The sequence below is a fragment of the Theropithecus gelada genome, chromosome 5 (genome assembly GCF_003255815.1).
Source record: "Theropithecus gelada isolate Dixy chromosome 5, Tgel_1.0, whole genome shotgun sequence".
NCBI classification, from domain to species: Eukaryota; Metazoa; Chordata; class Mammalia; order Primates; family Cercopithecidae; genus Theropithecus; species Theropithecus gelada.
The window spans coordinates 174,274,592-174,290,277 of NC_037672.1; the positions used below are offsets into that span (position 1 = coordinate 174,274,592).

At 39.7% G+C, this 15,686-nt stretch overlaps 1 protein-coding gene across 2 annotated transcripts; it reads right to left on the reverse strand.

Annotated features, from left to right (window-relative positions):
* Positions 1-1,919: 1,919 nt before the first annotated feature.
* Positions 1,920-14,016, reverse strand: AGA (aspartylglucosaminidase). Of its 2 annotated transcripts, none has more exons than XM_025386610.1 (9): positions 13,762-14,016; positions 11,760-11,913; positions 11,063-11,175; positions 9,860-9,972; positions 8,507-8,621; positions 7,394-7,447; positions 5,506-5,605; positions 4,361-4,494; positions 1,920-2,954 (listed from the first exon to the last, which is right to left on the reverse strand). In XM_025386610.1, the coding sequence occupies exons 1-9, from the start codon at positions 13,886-13,888 to the stop codon at positions 2,854-2,856; spliced, it is 1,011 nt and encodes a 336-aa protein (XP_025242395.1). In that variant the 5' UTR covers positions 13,889-14,016; the 3' UTR covers positions 1,920-2,853. The 2 variants fall into 2 exon arrangements, with proteins under 2 accessions (XP_025242395.1, XP_025242394.1); XM_025386609.1 differs by having other exon boundaries at positions 5,506-5,613; positions 7,372-7,447.
* Positions 14,017-15,686: the final 1,670 nt, after the last annotated feature.

The following is a 15,686-nucleotide window of genomic DNA, read 5'->3' on the forward strand; positions in this document are numbered from 1 at the left end:
ATGGCTGGACCAGATCACGAGAGGCCAAAAAGAACAATCCTACCATGTGCCAGGTAGGCAGAGCTGGAAATGTTTGGTGAACAGGATTCGTGACAACCAGTTTACACTGTGGTTAGCAGAAATAAGAATCAACCTACCGTTAGTCTTTTCTGCCCATTTAAATAAGTGAAATAATTTTTTTTAAGTTCCACGGATTAATCAAAGCAAATAAAGAGCATGAAACTACCAAAATCTTTATTTTATACCACGGTTAACATTTTCTTCTTTGTCTATTGTGCTAAAAATACGAAGCACTTGTTTATCCGAATCCTCTGGAGTATTAATCAAGAAATTTTAATATTGCTAATATCAAAATCACTTTCTTTTTCTAAGTGGGGCTGTTACATTGAGCTAAGAGAATGCTCAAACTTATGCCCACTAAAAATCTAAGTGACAATATGTTCGTTCTCAGAATCACATAGAAAAGTTGCTTAATCCATATATGTGCTTAGGACAATCTAGTTTCATCTTAGCAGTAGGCAAGTGAGAACATTTTTTTGTAAGGTCAAAGGAAAAAAACAAAAACAACTTGCCAGAATGGGGAAAATTCTGCAACTAGATCCCTTACCTTATGCTATGTAATAGCCATGCAATCTATACAATGATACAACCAGGACAGATGTGAGGCAAACCACTAACTACTGTCTGGCAAAAAAAGTTAAATCATGGTCAGGTGCGGTGGCTCACGCCCATAATCCCAGCACTTTGGGAGGCTAAGGCAGGCAGATCATGAGGTCAGGAGTTTGAGACCAGCCTGACCAACATGGTGAAACCCCATCTCTACTAAAAATACACAAATTAGTTGGGCGTGGTGGCATGCGCTTGTAATCCCAGCTACTCAGGAGGCTGACGCAGGATAATGGCGTGAACACGTGAGGCGGAGCTTGCAGTGAGCTGAGATTGGGCCACTGCACTCCAGCCTGGGCCACAGAGCGAGACTCTGCCTCAAAAAAAAAAAAAAAAAGTTAAATCATGATCAGATTTTCCAAGGCTCCCTTCCCAAGTTACTTTCTTGCATTTCCCATTTTAGTGAACCACTTCCAAATTCAATGTATTTCTAATTGGCTTACAATTCTCTTCCCCAACTGTGTTAATATTCACTATTCCTAATGTATTTCCCACAACTCCAGTGAACACTGTTATTGTAACATCATGAAAGAAAGACATTCCCTCTGCATATACCATCACTAGGGACACACACTTCTTTTCAAAAGAAAGACACATCTGTATTATTTAAATAACATTACAGTCAAAACTCGAACTTTAAAAATGTATTTCCAAAGTAGTTCCATTACTTACAATATAGGGAAATTATTTCTCTGAGGAAGAATGTGAGTTAAAAAGAAAACATCTTTTAGAAACACATGTGGATTGCTTTTGTCAGCTAAACTCGTAATTTGCTGGGAAGTGACAGGCCATGAATACTTCATTCTCCTTTTCCTGGTGATTTTGTAAATGACTGCCTTATTTATTAATGGAAAGCAAATATGCAAAATGCAAGTATCATCTTAAAGTAACCGCAAGTTTAAATCTGGTTTCTTTTTTCTTTTTCCAAGGCCCAGCACCAGGTTTAAGCAGGTTAGCATACCTCAGATAACCCTGAACAGTAAGATTCCCTCTCTCAGAGTGTGAAGCTGTAGGGCTGCCATTAGCAGTTGCTAATTCCAGGTTTCAAGTTCTCATTTATGAAGAATCTGATTTAGTGGCACAGAGGGCATTTTTAAAGAGGCTCCCCAGAGAATTCTGATACCTAGCAAGGTGTATTAGAACAAGTGATCTACACTGTTCTTAAAACGATAGTTTTCTCCCCTAAATTATAAAGAACATTAAACATTAAGATGAGCATAGAAAAAACAGCTGAAATTCTAAAGTTTGAAGACAATATCGTACACGTACATTTATTAATGAATGTTGATTAAAAAGATGATTTTGAAGGAAAAATGCTGCTGAGAAAGTACACACAACTTCTGTAGAGTTGCCATACAGACAGTTAATCAGAAGTTAGGAAAACAAACCAAGCTAAACAACGTATTTCTTGACTTACTTCTAACTGCAATACCCACCTCTGCATAAGGGATTAGTAAAATTACAGTACAGATCAAGTTCCCCAAATCATTTTTAAAAGAAATGATCAATACTAAATATTAGCAGGTAAAACATCATATTTTTGTGGCTTTCGAACTTTCACACACAGAGCTCCAAAAGAGGAAAAAAGCCAAGAAAATCAACACAATTCCTCATCAGAAGACTGCCCATATTTTCTAATATGTACAAATCAAAGAGTATCTCATGTTCTTAATATCATCTTCCTTCCTCAAGTTTTTAGGGAATATTAAGTAAAACCAATAATCAGTGATAAGAGATGCATCACTGTGACATACTGAAATTCAATCAGGACTCATCATGCTGAGACCCTGCTGTTTTTTTCTTTGGGTCTGAAAAACTTGTATACTCTAATTATTTTAAGCATCCAAATATGATGATTCCTTTTGGGTTTAATATATCACTGTGGAAATAAATCTCAAAGTGGCAATTTTTTGCGACACTGATCAGAAATCCAAATGTCACTTAAAACTTAAATATATACAAAACACAGCCATATACATATCCATCTTCAGAAAATATAAAAAAGGTTAAATAAAAATAGATAAAATTTCAGATACAGAAAGTGCCACATCAACAGAAATTTATTTTTGTGTTTATTTTACAAAAAGACTTTAGAACACATGAGGAACACTAGATGATGATAGTGAGCAGCCTTTTCAGCCTTTGTTTCTTTCTTCTTTAAATACAGATGCTGACAGAAAAGATGGACTAGATGCAGTCCACTTTTTCCTCAGTTGGCTGATTTTTTTCAGAATTATAAACCATGAAACTAAACTGAGTAAATGCTGAAAGTTTATTACAAGCAGCACCTGGGGCCAAAAATGAGAAAGACGTTTGGTTAACTATAGGATGTACATATTTATAACCAATACAGGTATTGCTTATTTGACTAGACACTGGCTACTGTATACCTTATGTCTAAGTCACAGGAAGTACACTAGTGTCTCCTCCTCAGAACTAAGCAGTGACCAGTCCATGAAAGGAACGAGGTAGCTGGTAAAATATCTCTTTGAACTTCAGAAAACTGGCTGATTTTTGTTGTTGCTGTGGATCTACACACACGCCGTCATTGCTACTATTATTTAACTGTTCTTACATGTTGTTCTTAGGAAAAATTATTCAGGCACATTCCCCACATTTTATTTCTCTAGCCACTAGAACATTCTCATCATTCATTCATAACTCCATACCCCACCACTGCTCCCTATTCTCCTACTCTCACAGGAAGAATCAAGAGTAATTTGTCATGATGCTTTGTCTAATCAAGTTCATCTTCTCATGCTCAAACACCTGGGGGAGGGTCCTCTTCAGTCATTAAATAGAAGAATCTAGTCAACTGTAAATTCATCCACAATTATATAATTATCATTTTTTTCATTCTGTTAAATCCAACTTTGAGTTTTCTAATAAGGTTTATTTCTTAAGAGGGAATCAATAAAACTGCCTTATTTGATACATAAAGCTTTTCCCCTTCATAATTTTTATTGACTTTTGTGTCTTAGTGCTTAAAAAAGAATAAAGCATTCTTCAAACAAGTTTTTCAAATAGAGAACTGTGGGAAGTAAAAGATCAAAGAACAATAATAAGCAGTCCAACCTAATAAGTCATATTGATCAGTAAGCTGTGTATCTTCCCCATCTGAAAATTCACTAATGAGAATCAGCAGTGGCTGATCTTAAAATGCTTTGAAACTGTGATAGGCTCACACGGAAAGTAAATGAAGCGAAAGACAAGCCTCAAACAGTGCAAAAATAATTCTGCTAACCTCTTTGGTTTACTAATTAGTAATACATTTTGTTCTTTGGAGCCCCGAGAAGATCTAAATGGCTGAGGCATTTAAATAATGAATAGAAAAGAAATAGGGAAGATAATTTATCCTTGTCTATTTTTAATTAGTACAAACATTTGACTAGATTAGCCTATGTCAACATGTACTGGAGCTGAAGCTAAACTTCATTTAAGACACATGTGAAAGATAAGAACTACTAGTCAGAGACTGGGTCATAGCTATCAGCAGTCAATCAAAAGAGGCTTTTAGGTATATTTTTAACGCTGTGGGTCTTGACAGATCATCAATTAACATTTACTCAATGCCCACCTTAAGGAATCTCTTTTTCTGTTGAATATAGTGTATTGTACACAACAATATTTAAAAAGTGCATGTTTGATAAATATTTGGAAGTTCACACAAATAAAAAATCCAAACACAACTTACCATAACTTCCAGTCACATTGGCACATATAACAGCCCCAAAGAATTCTGGAAAATACTTCTGGATTCTTGAAATCACTTTTTGGCAAGCTATGGTTGGATCTTCTCCTCCTCTCATGTATTCTACAGCTTGGTAGCTGATTGAAAAAAAGGTGAAACCTCAGTGTCATAGAATAAATACTAACTCCAAATTGGGTTAAAGTTAGGAATTAAAACCACCAAAATTGCCACGTGACAGAATACACATAAATGAACAGGAGTCGGTTACTTCTGTTAAAGCATCCACAAAGCAAGTCAACTTTGATACAGTGTCTATCTTTTCAACTAATCCACCCATGAATTTCAGATATAGAATACTATTTTTGACTTTGGCTGGATAACTGTCAGTAGTAATGGCCAGAAGTCAAAAAGAATACAGATTTTCAATGAGAAAAACAGCTACAATCAAAGGGGAAAGTAGTGTGCATGGGCACACCGTCTAGCTAGGGTGGTGAGCTGTACACAATGACTGTGCTTCCTACTTTTACCATCAACTATCACAGCCCTGTTACTCAGTAGCTTCACATCAATTATCTAGATAGATTGTAAGTGTTCTCATCTGGGAAGCAGGGTGAGAAATACTACTTTATTTCACAGGACTATGATTACTTAACTTGAATGACTGTCATTATCAAAATGATGGGCAACAAGCTTGTATGCAGTTTCAAAGCAGCTCTTATGCACAGAAATTCAGGTTACACAACACAAAAATTATGTTTTCTTTTTTTTTTTTTTTCTTGAGACAGGGTCTTACTCTTATTGCCCAGGCTGGAGTGCAGTGGCACGATCTTGGTTCACTGCAACCTCCATCTCCCAGGTTCAAGCGATTCTCCTACCTCGGCCTCCCGAGTAGCTGGGACTATAGACTTGTACCACCATGCCCAGCTAAATTTTTTGTATTTTTAGTAGAAACAGTCAGGAGTTTGAGACCATGCTGGCCAGGCTGGTCTCGAACTCCTGAACTCAGGTGATCCACCTGCCTCAATCTCCCAGGTGCTGGGATTACAGGTGTGAGCCACTGCACCCAGCCTCAAAAATTATTTTCTATCTTAAAAGAAAAAAATATCTTCTCCAAAGGTCTCTAAAATTCACAAACTAAGAAGTGATACCTTGGTAGGAAGCGCATCAATATATCGCCATCCCCAGTGGCGGCGGCTGCCCCTGCAGTATCGTCAGCATAGGCTCCAGCTCCAGGTACTGGTGAGTCTCCTACACGGCTTTGAGAGGGTATCAACAATTTAGGGGAGGAAATCGAGTGTAAAACACATTAAGTCACAAGCTGTTCCAAATAAGGGATATTTCCACTTAGCCTCTGATACCGTTTTAAGTAAATTCTTCATCAGAACAAAGAACAGGTTTTCACTAGTTTTTGAACTAAGGTTTTCACAAACCTACATTAATTATGTAAGAATTTGTTATCAGATGTGGAGTGTAAAACAGCTGAACTCATAGAAACAGCGACTAAAATGGTGGTTACTGGAGGCTGAGGGAGGTGGACCTGGCGAGATGTGGGTCAAGGACACGCAATTCCAGTTAGGCAGGAGGGAAGGTTCCAGAGGCCTACTGCGGATCATGCTAAGGTTAATAACAATAGAGTGCACATCTGAAAACTGCTACGCAGATTTTTATTTTATTTTATTTTTTTTGAGATGAAGTCTTGCTTTGTCATCCAGCAGGAGTACAATGGCATGATCTTGGCTCACTGCAACCTCTGCCTCCTGGGTTCAAGCGATTCTCCCTGCCTCAGTCTCCTGAGTAGCTGGGATTACAGACACGAACCACCAAACTCAGCTAATTTTTTTTTTTTTTTTTTTTTTAGTAGAGATGGGGTGTCACCATGTTGGCCAGGCTGGTCTTGAACTCCTGACCTCACGTGATCCACCTGCTTTGGCCTCCCAAATAGCTGGGATTACAGGCATGAGCCACCCTGCACGGCCGAAAACTGCTAAGTAGATTTTAAGTGTTCTCGCCATAATAAAATTAGTATGTGAGATAAGAAGTTAAATAGCTTGATTTAGCCATTCTACAACATACGCATACATCAAAATATCATGTTGTACACCACAAATACACACAATTTTCATTGTCATTAAAATTAATTTTTTAAAAGAACTTGTTATCAGCCAGGTATATACCAGAATGGCATAGAGTTAAAGTGACTATTCTATTATTACCATCCTTTATCATTTAATTTCCAGATTATTGCAACATGTTCAAAATTGGTTTCCCTTATCTACAATCTATTTCTGCTTCCTATGTAATGTGCCAAACTTTTACCAGATTTTTTTCTTGTAAGAAATTTTTAATGCTTTTCTATTTCAAAATTAAATCCAGAATGCCTTAAACTGACTTAAGACACCTTAAATCTGGCTCCAGTCTTCCCTTGCAGTCTTATCTTCCAATACCACTTCCCCTACCCCAAAACACACCCACCCACCCACACCCCTTCTTCCCTAGCCAGTGGGAGCCCTGAACACACACACACCCCCCCAAACACCCACACCGGTGGGAGCCCTGAGCATGCACGCACACACACGCACACATACACACATGCACACATTCCTTCCAAGCCAGTAGGGAGTTCTGAACACATACACACACACGCACCTTCTTTCCAAGTCAGTGGGAGTTCTGAATACACGCATACATACACACATACACGCACACAACCTTCTTAGCCAGTAGGAGTGCTGAACCTCAACTACCATGAGTCAGGGCTCATCTCTAAGCATCACTTTACTGGTGTTCCTAACTACCCCAGCTTAAAGCGATCACCTCTGCCACCCCTAAACCCTACAGCACTGGCTGTGACTCCCTCTCCTGTGGCACTCAGCAGACAGTACTGCATTTTCTTTCACACTCATTCATCGTAGCTGTGAGACTAGGGCTGTGCTTTGCAACCCCCATAGCACCTAGCATATATTGCTCTGCATTCAATGTATATTTGACAGCTCTGTTCTTTTGGAAACACTAACCCATGTATTTTGAATTTTATACCATTTGTAGATGTACCAGCAGCGATACGTCCTGTCTTATGGATTACAACCATGCCTAGAAGTTAAAAAAATAAACAAATAAATAAACCACTGTAGGTGTATAAAGTTTACCTCAAATATAACCAAATAATTGAGCAGGCGGTAATAACTGCTGTGGTCTGAATGTTTGTGTTTCCCCAAATTCATATCAACATCCTATTCCACAAGATGATGGTATCAAGAGGTGAGGCCTTTGGGAGCTGATTAGGTCATGAGGACAGAACCCCCATGAATGGAATTCATGCCCTTATAAATGAGGCCCCAGAGAGCTTCCTCGTCCCTTCCACCATGTGAGGACACAGGAAGACGACGCCATCCATGAGCCAGGAAACAAGCTGTCTCCAAACTCTGAACCTGCCAGTGCCTTGATCTTGAACTTCCCAGCCTCCAAAACGGTGAGAAATAAATTTCTGTTGTTTAGAAGCCACCCAGTCTGGGTATTTTGTTAATTGCCATGGTAACAGGCAATTAACATTATTCATTAACAGGTGGGGCCTTCAAGAGGCGATTAAGGCTAAAAGGGCTTAATGCCATAATTGCAGGGAGTGAGTTCCTGATATGAAGGATGAGTTCTACCCGATTTCCTGTCTCATTCTCTTGACTGCCACCTTGGGATGGCCCTTGCCAGATGCCAGCACCCTGTTCTTGAACTTCTCAGGCTCCAGAACTGTGAGCCAAATCAACTTTTGTTTATAAATTACCCAGTCTGTGGTAGTCTGTTATAGCAGCGAAAAACAAACTAAGACAAAAACTAATGTAAATTTTTAACATTATAACTTGGAAAAAGTTATTTAAGGTCACTAAACTACAACAACATAACACTGCCAAAAAATGAAATATCAAATAAAGATTTAAAAATCCACAAGTGAATAGTCACTGGGTTTTAGTTGTCTTGTATAAATAATTTACCAAATTTTATACAGTTTCTAAGACAAGATTGATCAATCTATAGAGAGACACACTTAATTGGCAGTTAAAACAATCAAAATCAACTGCCAGTAGAAGAATAGGGAAGAGCTACAGGAAGATAATTAACTAAACTTTATCCATAAAAACTGCACAAAAGGCAAATTACCAATAGTGTCATGACCACGATTATCTTCTGTTTCTTTATGGATAGGAATATCCTGCTTTAAGATACCAAGTGGTTTGTAGGGTCCACAGTATTTTGAGGGATCTGGTACAACATTCTGTAAACAAGATTTAAGTTTTACTTCTTACAAAGGGTATTTTTAGAAATTGCCAAGAAATTATGTACAATCACTAAACACTAGCAACGAATCAAGAAAAGACATGTGGTAACTTAAAGATAAGAATTAAAAGCTAAGAAATCACTAAGTCTCATATAAAAACAAATAAGGTAAATAATTTTACTGAATATCCATTCTAGTCTAAGAATTAAATAATATAGGTGAGGTATCTATATTGCATGACACAGGTCCCTAATTTGTCTCTTTATATGCCTAAAATTCTCAACACGGTAGTAGATATAAAGTGTTTTAAAATTAGACATTAATCCTTAAACAAATTAGATACACACTGGACCTCTAAATTTCAGAAATTTGTTCCTTGGCAAAGAATTCTGAGATTTAAAGCAAAATATGTTTTAAAAGCTTTTATTGTTTTTTCAAAGCTAGGTTTATGTGAATATATTCTAAGTTGTGCTTTAAGATATCTTTATAAATCTTAAAGGCTCGAGTATATAACGCAAACTCATAAATTTAGGTTGTGTATGTAGACTGATATTAAAACAAGAAACCTATTCCTATTCCTCATGTCTTACACATCAGTGCACTAAGTGCCTCCCCTAACTTCGTTTTATGATTAGCCTCTTTCAAGTGCTAACCCAAGGGACTTCTGACTTGATGGCTACTCAAAAGTAATTAGGACTTAGGGAAGAAATAGATGAGAGACTAAGATATCCCATACAAGGACTCTGTATGGCAAAGGCAAACTGATTTATGCTAAAAGTCCCATTAAAGACAAATCATTCCACTGGTAACACACTAGACATGTAATATTATACGTTCTCAAGTCAAGAACAAGATATTGGATATACTGCACATAGATAAAATCTAAGAAATATTTTAGACTCGTAGTTTCCAAACTGATTTTTTAGACTTAAGTTACAAGGAAATGCAAGCAGCAGCCCTGATTGAGGCAGCCACCTCCACATGACAGAAACTTCAGTTTGAAAACTATTGTGAGAGACCAGTAGCTCTCCACGCTGGATATGCATCTGATGCAGCTAGAGGTGTTTCAGGAATATCCACAACTACAGAGTCAACTAAACTAAAACCACTGGTTCTAATGTACAGCCAGGATGCTAACCAGCACCCCAGACAACAGGCAGGCAACAGTGAGCAGAAAGGATGTCATTTAATATCTTCAATTAACTTATTTTTTAAAATTAAATACGTGTGCATACCCTCCAATAATTTGGCTGGCAATTCCGAGCAAGCCAATCTGAATGAAGAGCTTGAGAAGCACTGGTAGATAAATCTTCATTGACAAACCCCATACTTTCGGCAAATTTGGTGGCTGGAGATTGGAAAAAAGGCAAGTGTAAATTATTCGAGTATTGTCTTTTCAACAAAAATATATGTACTAGAGGCATTCTGGGTCAGCAGCATCTTAAGAGAGCTACACAAAGACTTTCGAAGAAGTATTCATACATGAACAGTTTTAAGAGACTCAATTTTTACACCTTCGATTTCCTTATGTCCTTCCTAAAACTGATCTACTTAAAGCCGTTGGGGTATGCATTACAAGAGTTCTCATCCTGGCCGGGTGCAGCGGCTCATGCCTGTCATCCCAGCACTTTGGGAAGCGGAGGCGGGTGGATCACCAAGTCAAGAGATTGAGACCATCCTGGCCAACATGGTGAAACCCCGTCTCTACTAAAAATACAAAAATTAGCTGGGCGTGGTGGTGCGTGCTTGTAATCCCAGCTACTTGGGAGGCTGAGGTAAGAGAATCACTTGAACCCAGGAAGGGGAGGTTTCAGGGAGCCGAGACCGTGCCATTGCACTCCAGCCTGGGTGACAAGAGCGAAACTCCGTCTCAAAAAAAAAAAAAAAAAAAAAGAGTTCTCTTCCCACCTCGCCTCCTCCACAATTTTCCTCCTTCCACTTCACAAAAGAAAAGACACACTTCTCACCAATACTGAGTCTTAGAATTGCACTGAAACTAGACTGCAATGCCTGCATATAAAAAAAAACTTTGAGACACCAAAGGAACAACTGAATTCCAATGAATGGGTAGCAGATCCTTTGACTTGTCAGGTAGTTTCTAATTCTGTAGATGCTACAAAATTGAGGGAAGACTACTGGAGTTGTTATATAATAGATCATTAACAATAAATTTTGACTACAGGTCACTGTACGGTTTTTGGTCTGTAACTTGGAAGGTGTTCAAATAACAGACACCATCGTAGCAAAACTTCCATTCCCTTCTTCTTAGAGATGAAGAAGTAAAGAGATTTAGAAGTTACTTACCCAATTAAATAGATGTTAAGTAAAACAGCTGGAATTTGAACTTAGGTCTGCTTTTATCCGTGATTTTGTACTATTTTTCAGTGAAAACTATAGTCAAAAGACTAGAAAAAATTTCAGTGTAGTTAAAACAATACCTGACTCTCCTACTAAAAGTGTGTGTGTTGTATGTTCCAGTACTTTCCGTGCCACACCAATAGCATTTTTAATTCGTCTAAGATCTCCTACTGCTCCTACATCCATAGTAGTGCTGCAAGAAAATGGAATGCAGTTAAGAAATAAGAAGTTTTCAGAGGTTCATACATTAAAAACATTGCTTTTCTCCAATCAATAGTGTTTTGCAGTTAAACTCCACCATCTTAACACAGAAGTGACAACACATCCATGAAGTTCATATAGATTCCCACAATCGGACAAAATTAGGGAAAAAATAGAAAATCAACTTGCCTATACCACAACAGCACTAAAATTCTCAGTTTCTCCAAGCTAATTTTAAATATGGCTTTTGAAAGGGGCCTGAAGGCTTCAGGTCAGGCAAACCACAGGATTTGTGGACAGCAGATAAACGATTGTTTATAAGGTCAGAGACACAGTTTTTCAGTTTGGCATTCTCCCGGTTCTAAGGAGACTACCTATCTCTCCATGTGATATTTCTATTACTCTGATTTTTTTTTTTTTTTTTTTTAGTTGAGAGGGAAACTGTGTTTAGAAAGGTCATTAAGCTAGGGGTTTTGACCTGTGACAAAACTCATGCATTCTTTCATCTTGCTCTCAGAAGACCACAACTCTAAATGTAACTCAACATAATAAACAGGACCTGAACGGTGTTCTTACCCCTCCATGATCATGGCATCTAATGTGGTTTCTCCAAGTTCATCAGGACTTCCTCCAAAGCCTACAGAGCCGTCACACTGCTCTGTCTCACACATGGCACAGCCGCTCTCCACCGCATCCAGGGCAGAGCCTCCAGATGCTAATGCCCTCCACGCTGTTAATCAAATCCCAATAATGCTTGTTGATATTTATATATATATTTCAAAGCCAAATGCAACAAACCAATTCCAATTTAACAACTTTTTTCGCATTTACTGAGTTAAACTGACTTTTTAACACATTAGTTTATCAAGTGCTACAAACGAGTCAGAGTCATAAGAGGCAAAATTATTTAACTAGTTATCAGAAGAACTCAAAAACTGGCTATTGGTGCAAAGTGAAGTTTTTTTTTTTTTCCACTTACTAATATCTATTTCCTCTGTGTGTAAGAAACAAAATCAGTATCCCCTCCTTTATTTTAAAAGGTACCATCAAAACTAAAAGGCAGTTAAATAAAAAATCCACTAAACCACAGCCTTCTTCACACATTTCTTCTGCATCATTAGATTAAAATATGCATAATTAATATATGTCTTGAGGTAACACCTATCCCAGCAAGTCTTAATAATACTGAACAGCAAACAATTACAACGTGGACTTCATATGGATTAGTTCATTGCGTCTTCATAACAGCTTCTGTGGTAGGTACTGTACAATCACGACCCTCATTTTAAAGAAAAGGAAACAGAGCCAGAGGCCAGGCAGTTAGTTGAAGGTCACACAGTTGGTAAGTAGCAGAGTCAGGATCCCATACATGTGGGGATGTGGGGAAGGCTCTTCGATGGACAATTTCTTTCCTGGTAACAACAGAATTCCTTGAAGGGCAGGTGCTCTTGTTGGTAGACACTTTAAGCATCATTACAGCACCTAGAAGCTTGAAAGTGTATTTACGCAAATTCCCTCTTTCAATACAGGCAGCTTACACAGAACTGTCCCCGCCCAGACTGCTGCACTTTCTGTCTCATTATCGCTGGGAATATCTTTCTCACAGCCTGTTTCTTAATTTTCTCTGACTCGTATGCACTGCCTATAATACGGAAATTTAGCTCCACCACATTCTGGAGTCAATTCTGCCCCAGAAAGTTAATATGTTAGCAACCTCAGATGGAGGAGGAGGGGTCTGAAAAATGACTCTTCTGGTCATTAAGCAAATAAAAGAAACAAGCATAGTACAGAGGAACATGCCAGGATAATGGTACGTAAGGGCTATTAACAAGACGCAGAGGACAGGAACCGAACTCATTCCGGGCACAAGCACGAGGGCAGTTAGGTCAGACAGCTCTTCCGGGAAGAGGTGATGCCTTAGCTTAGTGGTTCTCAACCCTGTCTGCAAATCGAAATCACCAAGGGAGCTTTTTTTAAAAAAAACACAGTTGCCCTGGTTCCAGCAGTTAGATCACAATCACAGGAGGTGGGCGCTGCCAGGATGATTTCTGAGAAGCTCCGCAGATAGTGTTAACGTAAAGCAAAGGTTGGAATCTCGAATTCTAGGTGGCAAGTAAAGCATGACAACACATGGCAAAAAAAGTAAATGGCAAAAGAGTTCGCTATGGCTGGGAAACTATTAGTCGTCTACAAAACTGCGAAGAGGTGAGGGATTAGAAATGAGAGGTGGAGACGTAGATAGATCGCGAAAAGACTGTCAGGCAAAAAAGCGTCCGTGCTTCTTGAGTAAAGCATAAAGGCCATAACTATGGTCAGCAGCAGGGTGGAAATATTATTGCGCTGCAGAAGGGAGGACCTAAAATGCAGCAGTTGTATGTAGGGAGGATGCAGTAAAGGCCACTTGGAAGAGACTGAGCGGCGCTGGAGATTCAGGAAGAGCTAGAGGGCGGGACCGCGAGGCCCGGCCCAGCCCGGCGCTCGTCAGTCCGCCGGGCCCGGTGACTGCAGCGGGGCGGGCGGTCCTCCCCACCCGCAAGCTCTCGCGGCGCAGCCACCCACCCAGGCCGCCAACCCGCACCTGCTTCGGTTGCATTCTTAAAAGGCCAAGTGTTGAGGACCAGGGGCAGAGGGTTGGAGCAGCGCACTAGGGCCTGGCAGAGCAGAAGCGGTACGAGAAGCAGAGGCAATTTCGACTTCCGCGCCATAGCTGAGCGCCGAGAGCACTAGCGCGAGAAAAGTCCCGGCAGCCAGCTATCGCGGAACAATTAATCCCAGGCGCCCCGCCCGCCTGGCGGCCACGCCCGCTCTCTCGGGGGTGCGCCGAGGCGTCCCTCAACTCTCGCGGGACCTGGCGTCTTTGGGCCTGCGGGAGCGTGGTGTCACGCGGTGCTGAGCTAGCTGTTCCCTGCGCTGAGGTGCTTCTTCCTAAGTGCTGTGCAGAGTTTTAAAACAGCCAAACAAGTTGTTGCTTTTCCTGTCGTTAGATTTAGCTTGATATTGGGAAATTAATACAAAATTATTCGACTCTGGGTTGCAGGGCCCTAGGAACTTTAGCTGATTGCTGTGTGCTATGGATTTGGTTCTTTTACTGTCTTTTTAATTTAAAGTTGGAGTTGAAAAGTTTGTCAAACTCAGTGTATTCTTGGGGATCCCAGGCCTCGGAAATCTGCAGTAGTTAGTGAGTGCAGGTGAAGCGTGTTTGCTTACGACCGGATTCATTTTAGATTTTTTTTTCCATTCGTAGCGTCCGTCATTTTCGCACCACGACTTTTTGTAGCACTTCCTCATTATAAATCCCTGAGCTGGAAGAAAAACAAATAGCCTATGTACCCTCTACTTAGCACACTGAAGTGCACCTTCCTGCACCTCCAGGACAAGAAGGCTACCTCCATTCCTTTTTAAATGTATTTTCACCTTCCTGCCTGGCAACTATTAAGTGCTAAATAAATGAATAAAAGGAGGAATGGCGACTTTACGTGGGTGGTGGGGGCTCTCAGTTTTGTTGCTGGGCAGGCGTGCGAACATGAACTAATAATCCCTTTGGGCGTCTGGAATGCCTGCCCATATTGCCAAGGCAAGACACATAATCAGGTTATGTTTTAAAGGGTCTATAAATCTATACAAACTTTAAAAATATGAACTAGGCCGGGCGCGATGGCTCACGCCTGTAATCCCAGCACTTTGGGATGCCGAGGCGGGTGGATCACGAGGTCAGGAGTTCGAGACCAGCCTGGCCAACATAGTGAAACCCCATCTCTACTAAAAATCCCAGAATTAGCCGGGAGTGCGGGTGCGTGTCTGTAGTCCCAGCTACTTGGTAGGCTGAGGCAGAATTGCTTGAACCCAAGAGGTGGAGGTTGCGGCGAACTGAGATGGTGCCACTTCACTCCAGTCTGGGCAACAGAGTGAGACTCCGTCTCAAAAATAAATAAGTAAATAAATAAATAAATGTAAAAATATGAACTAGGTAGGAGTTGTGAGACAAAGCCTTCAAGGCTCTTATTAATTACTAGGAAATTAAATACATAATTTAAAGAACATAAGATAGCCCGGAAGTATAATTATCCCGTTGGGAAGTGTTATTTAAAAGGTACAATATAGAGAAATTTTATAAGTTCCTTTCATGGGGTTTGGAAGAGGAACAAGTCATCTGTGCTGGAGTAATCAGCATAACCCAATGGCAGGTGAAACTGGAAACTTGGGTGAAACAGGGTAAGAAAGCAAGAAAAACATGCATTGTCCTCTGAGTAAATTTTCCTTAGCTCCTGGGCTATTTTTATGCAGCCTTAAGGAAGTAGGACACGCCTTTAGCAAAAATTGTAAAATACAATACATGGAAAATTGGTCTTAGTACCCCTGATCTCTCTAGCCTCTTCCTGTTTTTTAAGGTATTTGTGTTTCTTCTGGTGGAAAGAGCATGATCTGTTATCTCCTACTATGTCTGTTTCTCCAAAATTATTTCTTCTTAAATAAAAATTACTGTCAGAGAAACAGCTGAATTAC